Consider the following 10,010-nt stretch of genomic DNA (forward strand, 5'->3'; position numbering starts at 1 on the left):
CATCACCATTACAGGCAATTGCTCCGCCTCCTCACCAACATCGTCCTCATACATGTCGACACACACGTACCGACACACAGCACACACACAGGGAATGCTCTGATAGAGGACAGGACCCACTAGCCCTTTGGAGAGACAGAGGGAGAGTTTGCCAGCACACACCAAAAAACGCTATAATTATATAGGGACAACCTTATATAAGTGTTTTCCCTTATAGCATCTTTTTATATATTTCTAACGCCAAATTAGTGCCCCCCCTCTCTGTTTTAACCCTGTTTCTGTAGTGCAGTGCAGGGGAGAGCCTGGGAGCCTTCCCTCCAGCCTTTCTGTGAGGGAAAATGGCGCTGTGTGCTGAGGAGATAGGCCCCGCCCCTTTTTCGGCGGGCTCGTCTCCCGCTCTTCAACGGATTCTGGCAGGGGTTAAATATCTCCATATAGCCCCCGGAGGCTATATGTGAGGTATTTTTTGCCAAAAAATAGGTTTACATTGCCTCCCAGGGCGCCCCCCTCCCAGCGCCCTGCACCCTCAGTGACTGCCGTGTGAAGTGTGCTGAGAGCAATGGCGCACAGCTGCAGTGCTGTGCGCTACCTTAAGAAGACTGAGGAGTCTTCTGCCGCCGATTCTGGACCTTCTTCTCTTTTCAGCATCTGCAAGGGGGCCGGCGGCGAGGCTCCGGTGACCATCCAGGCTGTACCTGTGATCGTCCCTCTGGAGCTAATGTCCAGTAGCCAAAGAAGCCAATCCATCCTGCACGCAGGTGAGTTCACTTCTTCTCCCCTAAGTCCCTCGTTGCAGTGATCCTGTTGCCAGCAGGACTCACTGTAAAATAAAAAACCTAAGCTAAACTTTTCTAAGCAGCTCTTTAGGAGAGCCACCTAGATTGCACCCTTCTCGGCCGGGCACAAAAATCTAACTGAGGCTTGGAGGAGGGTCATAGGGGGAGGAGCCAGTGCACACCACCTGATCCTAAAGCTTTACTTTTTGTGCCCTGTCTCCTGCGGAGCCGCTATTCCCCATGGTCCTTTCAGGAACCCCAGCATCCACTAGGACGATAGAGAAATTTATTGTGGGCACCATGGTATAATATTCCTTATTATACTGTACACAAGTGTTTCCACTGAGCACTTAGGGGTGAATTCAATTGTTACAATGTGTACTAGGCACTGCGCACATATCGGCCAATTACTGTAGTGCCAACATCGCAGGTTTTCACTCACACAAGTTGGGATGCCAGGACATGATGAGTCAAAATGGCCCAGGTGTCGGTCAAGAACTGAATTCCCCCCTTAGTGATGTCATAAAGACGTACCAATTATATGCAGCAACTCCCCCTTTTACATATCTTAGCTACATGAGTTTATATGCATAACAGAATCATTTGTATATTAGATACTGTAGATATAGAACAGTCTGTTAGGTGTAGCAGAACGTCCTCAGTGGATGTACCCCGTCCCGGCTCCTGTGCAGCAGCAGCAGCAGCCACCATGCTAGACTCAGTGACAGACAATATCAGCACACGAAGCACTGACGCCATCATACTGAAGCATAAGTTTTTTTAACTTCCTGACCTTTGGATGTTCCAATATCCAGGGCTCCTCCTCCCCTCTAGTACCGGAGCTCATTTCAGCACCAGCTACAGCAGCTCCCAATTCCATGGCTGTGTCCATGACAACCGGATCACGAGATGTGCACACAGAAAATCTTCCCCAGGTAACATGTGACATAGCAAAGGGTTCCGACGAAGGCAGGGTGTGTGTGTAGTCGTGTGCTCTCGCTGAGCTCACTTTGGTAACACTAAAATTATATAAATGACTGAGTTGTAATTATTTAAAAAAAAACTTATTTTTCATAAAATACCTTGTACTGTGGGTGCTATAAGTAGCAGGTTCTCACTAATGCCTTTTTCCTATGTCCAAAACAGTAGCCGTCATTTATATTAATATATCTTCCTTTCCTCTATGTTTAAGGGGGTGTATTTACTAAAGCACGAGTTTATAAAAGTGGATATGTTGTCCATAGCAACCAATGAGGTTCCAGCTATCGTCTTCTAGAAGGTGTTGGATAATTGATGAGTAGAACCTGATTGTTTGCTATGAACCATACTTGCCTACTTTTGAAAACTAGTTTCAGGGATATTGTAGGTGTAAGCAGAATGCTTCGTGTCATGCTCGACCCAAAGGGTGTGTCTAACCCCACCTATGGGTGTGTCTATTGCCACAATGGGGCGTGTGCTTCATTGTTAGGCGCTCACTCCAGTGACTATATGGCATATCTCCCAACTTTTGTCACTCTGAAAGAGTGACATATATGCGCACGCTAAGCGCGTGCCCATAAAAGGGGTGTGGCCTATTAAAATGGGCGTGCCTTTGCGGGAGGGCCCGTGAATGTGATCCACACTCCGTTTTCGTCACTGAGGGGGCATGCCCAGCGCTCTGTGAGCTGCTGGCATGCCCCATCTCTTATCTCCAGTGAATAGACGCTGTGTGACGGAGACGAGCGCCCAGCCAAAGGCGCGGCCGCCTCAACATATTGCTGAACTAGTTACTCCTGCAGTCCCTATGTGGATATAAGTACTGGGAGGCGGTCTGTAAAATCCTGCACACCAGAGCCACCGGAGAATCTATGCGACGGAAACGAGCACCCAGCCAAGGGCGCAGCCACCAATTACATATTGCCGAATCAGCTACTCCTGTAGTCATCTCTAGTGCAGTGAAGCCGGGGAGTGCACAAAGTAGTGGACCGGCACGCCAGCCGATAGCCTCCGACGGGGACGCCATCCGTACCATCAATTGGAACTGGACCTGCCTCTCCAAAGCAGGAGAGCTATTCATTCGGTAAGCGTATCCAAGTTTCAAGAATATTATACCAAAGATTGGGGCATATCAATATTGCTATCCTCTGGAATTGTTTGGAACTGTCATTTAAAATGTAATATTCATTAGTCACAGAAGACCGCAGAATTATCCCAACGCATGTTGTGGAGATTTGTATTGGTGTGGATACATTCAGTTTAAATAATTGCAACATAGTATGCTGATATTGCAAGTGTATCCACCCCATACAGCTGAAATTGTTACATGAAGTGCTATTATTGTCTTGTACGATCTCTGAAAGAGTGTTAAGTAAAAGAAATAATGAGTATATGTGGTTTTAAATGTGATTTTATGGTTGATCTTAATTGTTTAATAAATACTCTTTGTTATTGGACAGCGCTTTCATAATTTATTCACTATCCCTATAACACTGACCCTATCCCTATAACACTGACACTATACTATAATGCTGACCCTATCCCAATAACGCTGACCTTATCCCAATAACGCTGACCCTATCCCTATAACGCTGACACTATACTATACTATAACGCTGACCCTATCCCTGTAACGCTGACCCTATCCCTGTAACGCTGACCCTATCCCTGTAACGCTGACCCTATCCCTATAACGCTGACACTACTAACTATAACGCTGACCCTATCCCTGTAATACTGACCCTATCCCTATAACACTGACACTATACTATACTATAACGCTGACCCTATCCCAATAACGCTGACCTATCCCAATAACGCTGACCCTATCCCTATAACGCTGACACTATACTATACTATAACTCTGACCCTATCCCAATAACGCTGACCCTATCCCAATAACGCTGACCCTATCCCTATAACGCTGACACTATACTATACTATAACACTGACCCTATCCCAATAACGCTGACCCTATCCCAATAACGCTGACCCTATCCCTATAACGCTGACACTATACTATACTATAACGCTGACCCTATCCCTGTAACGCTGACACTATCCCTGTAACGCTGACCCTATCCCTATAACGCTGACCCTATCCCTATAACGCTGACACTATACTATAACGCTGACCCTATCCCTGTAATACTGACCCTATCCCTATAACACTGACACTATACTATACTATAACGCTGACCCTATCCCTATAACACTGACACTATACTATCCCAATAACGCTGACCCTATCCCGATAACGCTGACCCTATCCCTATAACCCTATCCCTATAACGCTGACCCTATCCCTATACTATAACGCTGACCCTATCCCTGTAATACTGACCCTATCCCTATAACGCTGACCCTATCCCTATAACGCTGACACTATACTATACTATAACGCTGACCCTATCCCTGTAACACTGACCCTATCCCTATAACACTGACCCTATCCCTATAACACTGACCCTATCCCTATAACGCTGACACTATACTATACTATACTATAACGCTGACCCTATCCCTGTAACACTGACCCTATCCCTATAATGCTGACGCTATCCCTATAACACTGACCCTATCCCTATAACACTGACCCTATCCCTATAACGCTGACCTTATCCCTATATCGCTGACCTTATCCCTATATCGCTGACCTTATCCCTATATCGCTGACCCTATCCCTATAACGCTGACACTATACTATGCTATAACGCTGACCCTGGCCCTATAACGCTGACCCTGTCCCTGTAACTCTGACCCTATAACGCTGACCCTGGCCCTATAACGCTGTCCCTATCCCTGTAACACTGACCCTGTCCCTGTAACTCTGACCCTATAACGCTGACCCTGGCCCTATAACGCTGTCCCTGACCCTATAACACTGACCCTATACTATAACGCTGACCCTCCCCCTATAACTCTGACCCTATAATGCTGACTCTGGCCCTATAACGCTGACCCTATCCCTGTAATGCTGACCCCATCCCTGTAACACTGACCCTATACTATAACACTGACCGTCCCCCTGTAACTCTGACCCAGTCCCTATGACTCTGACCCTATAACGCTGACCCTATACTATAATGCTGACACTATCCCTGTAAGTCTGACACTATCCCTGTAACACTGTCCCTGTTCCTATAATACTGTCAGCGCTCCCCCTAGGATGAGTGATAGTCAGCTTGGGCAGCAATAACATGTAATCACTCAGCACCCATCACTCAGTACCCACTTTGTTAATTTTCTTCAGCCCTGTCCTGCTCTCCCCACCCCAGCCACATGGATCCCCATCCAAGACGCAGGCTGGCTTTTTTGGTTAGCTTACATTCTATGCTGCTGCCGCCACTGGTGATGAGGTCTCTGCAGCCACCACTAATGGAGTCTTCGCTGCCGCCGCTACTGAGGTCTCCGCTGCCTTCACTGCTGGGGACTCTGCTGCTGCTGCCGCCGCGCACACAGCCTCCCTGCCAGCTGCGCACGATAACCCCGCAGTGGCTAGCAATAAAGCAATATCCAGGCCCGGGCCACGGTACTTCCCAACTGGCGCATGCGCAGTCCGCATAGTCTCAATAAAATAGTTTAAAAAACGGGAGAACCGGGCAGATTTGTGGGGCAGCGGGAGGTTGAGGTCAAAACCGGGAGCCTCCCGCTGAATGCGGGAGGGTAGGCAAGTCTGAGTGGCGCTCTACGCTATACACAGCCCCTCCATCTTACACCCAGCAGCACATTACACTACATATTACACAGCCCCCTCCCCCCCATATTACACTACATTTTACACAGCCCCCTCCCCCCCATATTACACCCAGTAGCACTATACACAGCCCCCCCATATTACACCCAGCAGCACATTACACTACATTTTACACAGCCCCCTCCCCCCCATATTACACCCAGTAGCACTATACACAGCCCCACCATATTACACCCAGCAGCACATTACACTACATTTTACACAGCCCCCTCCCCCCCCATATTACACCCAGTAGCACTATACACAGCCCCCCCCCCCATATTACACCCAGCAGCACATTACACTACATATTACACAGCCCCCTCCCCCCATATTACACCCAGTAGCACTATACACAGCCCCCCCATATTACACCCAGCAGCACATTACACTACATATTACACAGCCCCCTCCCCCCCATATTACACCCAGTAGCACTATACACAGCCCCCCCATATTACACCCAGCAGCACATTACACTACATTTTACACAGCCCCCTCCCTTTCATATTACACCCAGTAGAACTCTACACGATACACGCCCCTCCCCCCCATATAACCCACAGTACAGACAGCACCCACCTGGCTTTTGTTGCTGCCTCCTGTGAAGAGCAGTGATCCGGCCCATGGACAGTGAGGTGGGGGAAGGCAGATCAGGGCAGGCACATGCAGGAACCAGGAAGAGGAAAGCTGGCCTGTTACATGCAGTGGGTGAGTGTGATGGGCGGGGCCAGCCTCAGCGATGCAGAGCCCTGGCTGCCAGGCTACAGTATGTGCTTCGGTGAATAGGCAGCTGCTCTGCTCTCATTAGTCCCCCGACACTGCTCCTGCCGCTCAAACTGCCCGGCTCCATACTGCACAAGACGGGCACCGCTACCCACAAACCCGCGGTGCGGTGGCCGGCCATGACCTTTCCCTTGCAGCCCACCCCGCATTGCCGGACTCGCGCATGCGCAGTCCGGATTTTCAGGTGGGAGCTCGTAAAAACCGGGAGGGCTGGGAATGTGTGCGGGGCAGCGGGAGGCTCATTGAAATATCGGGAGCCTCCCGCTGAATGCGGGAGGGTAGGCAAGCCTGCTATGAACAACATCTCCACTTCTATACAACAGCACTTTAGTAAATATACCCCTAATCCAGGGACCATCCTACGTTTTACAGATTAGTCACAGGACATGGTTGCCCATAGAGATGTCTTTGTGTATAATTACTGATAAAGCTACCTCTTAAGCTTGGTACACATTAGACCACAGGTTCTCAAACTCTGTCCTCAGGACCCCACACGGTTCATGTTTTGCAGGTCACCTGTAGATTTTTAAAATGTGACAGTTGGTGATACACTGGGTGACAGAAAACGTGAACCGTGTGTGGTCCTGAGGACCGAGTTTGAGAACCACTGCATTAGACGACTAGCGAACGATGCAAAGTTGTCAGCGATTTCCGTTGAACTCCTGGACAAACAATGTTGGGCCTAATTCAGCATAGATTGCTTATTACAAAATTTGCAAATCGAGCGATTATTGAACAACTACGCATGCATAGCGTTCACACCCCCCTTTCTTTTTGAGACCATGCCCCTTTTTGTGTGCAATTCCTTTGATTACAGAGGCAACGGGGAGAAGCTCCACCACCTCTTTAGGACCACTTTAAGCACTGCTTCTAAGTGTATAAGTCTTATACATTTTATCTTTATTTAAAATATAACAATTTAATAATATCATTACCATGAGCCTTAATTCACCCACCACACACCAGTATCAAATATAGCCCGTAACAGTGGGTAAGATGTAAGAAAGGTGGTAAGTGCCAAATGCGCTATAACTAGCGCTATTTGGCACTTACAAACAATATCGGTATTTATGAAAGCAGATCACGTAGAGAGAAATCACTTTTCTCTACATTATCTGCAAACATCTAACAATTTAGTAGTCCCCATGGAAAATAATTCAGATGTTATTAAAAAGCTATCTATTGTGGAATATACGATTTTCACATTACCTGCAGGTATGAGTACATACCTGAGGAGGCTTCTGTGGGCCTCTGGGCTCCACGTGAGATCTTGTATTGTTTTTGGCAAAATTTCATGTATGTGCAGTGGGTTTAGCCAGGAGGGAAGACACAGCTCATCAGTGCTAGGCTGATCTGCTGTGGCTCTGCTGGGATTTCAGCTTAAAAGAAGGAAGATCTATAGCGTTGTGCTAAGTGCAACTATAGTACATCTTCCCCCGTTGTTCTCACTGATGTGCTATAATACGTCTTTTTACACCCATATGGCTACAACGGAAAAATAGGACCTGGGTCCCCAAATATGTACTTTGCCAATCAGATAACGGTCACAGAGGCTAATTCTGAATTGGACGCGGTCGCTCTTGTATCCAGCCGCAGCAGCCAAATTACTGGTTTATACTAGGAATTTTCTTTTGGCCTAAATGTGTCACGAAAACCTTATGAGACACTAAGGGTGCCGTAAAAGTGAAAACAATTGGGAACTGTGGCCCTAGTGGATTACATTGGCAGAAGAAAAAATAAGAATTTACTTACCGATAATTCTATTTCTCGTAGTCCGTAGTGGATGCTGGGAACTCCGTAAGGACCATGGGGAATAGCGGCTTCGCAGGAGACTGGGCACAAAAGTAAAGCTTTAGGACTACCTGGTGTGCACTGGCTCCTCCCCCTATGACCCTCCTCCAAGCCTCAGTTAGGATACTGTGCCCGGACGAGCGTACACAATAAGGAAGGATTTTGAATCCCGGGTAAAGGTGGGTACACACTATTAGATATATCTGCAGATCAATTGATCTGCAGATATATCTATGTACGGATCGGGCAGTGTGCTGTGCATACACACAGCCCGATCCGTCGGGGGACTGACGTCATGAACTGGGCGCGCCCGCCCAGTTCACCTGTCAATCACCGCCGGCCGCCGCAGCATGTGTACGGGCGGTCGGACGACCGCCCCGTACACACACAGCGACGGGCCAATATATCGTTAGATATATTGGCTGTCGGCTGTGCTGCGCGGCCGACGCGATACGTCTGTGAACGACGGAGTTCACAGACGTATCGCCCGTACACACTGGCCGACGGTCCCGCGATGTATCGGCCGTTCAAGAGAACGGCCGATACATCGACCAGTGTGTACGGGCCTTAAGACTCATACCAGCCACACCAATCACACCGTACAACCTGTGATCTGAACCCAGTTAACAGCATGATAACAGAGGAGCCTCTGAAAAGATGGCTCACAACAATAATAACCCGATTTTTGTAACAATAACTATGTACAAGTATTGCAGACAATCCGCACTTGGGATGGGCGCCCAGCATCCACTACGGACTACGAGAAATAGAATTATCGGTAAGTAAATTCTTATTTTCTCTGACGTCCTAGTGGATGCTGGGAACTCCGTAAGGACCATGGGGATTATACCAAAGCTCCCAAACGGGCGGGAGAGTGCGGATGACTCTGCAGCACCGAATGACAGAACTCCAGGTCCTCCTCAGCCAGGGTATCAAATTTGTAGAATTTAGCAAACGTGTTTGCCCCTGACCAAGTAGCTGCTCGGCAAAGTTGTAAAGCCGAGACCCCTCGGGCAGCCGCCCAAGATGAGCCCACCTTCCTTGTGGAATGGGCTTTTACAGATTTTGGCTGTGGCAGGCCTGCGACAGAATGTGCAAGCTGAATTGTACTACAAATCCAACGAGCAATAGTCTGCTTAGAAGCAGGAGCTCCCAGCTTGTTGGGTGCATACAGGATAAACAGCGAGTCAGATTTTCTGACTCCAGCCGTCCTGGAAACATATATTTTCAGGGCCCTGACTACGTCCAGCAACTTGGAGTCCTCCAAGTCCCTAGTAGCCGCAGGTACCACAATAGGCTGGTTCAAGTGAAACGCTGAAACCACCTTGATTTTAGGAACCCCAAAACTACATTGAGATCCCAAGGTGCCACTGGAGGCACAAAAAGGAGGCTGTATATGCAGTACCCCCTTGACAAACGTCTGAACTTCCGGAACTGAAGCCAGTTCTTTCTGGAAGAAAATCGACAGGGCCGAAATTTGAACCTTAATGGACCCTAATTTTAGGCCCATAGACAGTCCTGTTTGCAGGAAATGCAGGAAACGACCCAGTTGAAATTCCTCTGTAGGGGCCTTCCTGGCCTCGCACCACGCAACATATTTACGCCAAATACGGTGATAATGCTGTACGGTTACATCCTTCCTGGCTTTGATCAGGGTAGGGATGACTTCATCCGGAATGCCTTTTTCCTTCAGGATCCGGCGTTCAACCGCCATGCCGTCAAACGCAGCCGCGGTAAGTCTTGGAACAGACAGGGTCCCTGCTGGAGCAGGTCCCTTCTTAGAGGTAGAGGCCACGGGTCCTCTGTGAGCATCTCTTGAAGTTCCGGGTACCAAGTCCTTCTTGGCCAATCCGGAGCCACGAGTATAGTCCTTACTCCTCTCCTTCTTATGATTCTCAGTACCTTGGGTATGAGAGGCAGAGGAGGGAACACATACACTGACTGGT

General features: G+C 48.5%; 1 protein-coding gene across 2 annotated transcripts in view; it reads right to left on the reverse strand.

Annotated features, from left to right (window-relative positions):
* The window catches only part of TSEN15 (tRNA splicing endonuclease subunit 15), a 390,381-nt gene extending 388,619 nt beyond the window's left edge, over nt 1-1,762 (reverse strand). For both annotated transcript variants that reach the window (XM_063940209.1, XM_063940208.1), the window contains exon 1: nt 1,570-1,762. In XM_063940209.1, coding sequence (XP_063796279.1) covers nt 1,570-1,725 — 156 coding nt within the window. In that variant the 5' untranslated portion in view covers nt 1,726-1,762. The remainder of the gene's footprint in view (nt 1-1,569) is intronic.
* Between the last annotated feature and the right edge of the window lie 8,248 nt (nt 1,763-10,010).

This window comes from Pseudophryne corroboree, chromosome 9 (assembly GCF_028390025.1).
Source record: "Pseudophryne corroboree isolate aPseCor3 chromosome 9, aPseCor3.hap2, whole genome shotgun sequence".
NCBI classification, from domain to species: Eukaryota; Metazoa; Chordata; class Amphibia; order Anura; family Myobatrachidae; genus Pseudophryne; species Pseudophryne corroboree.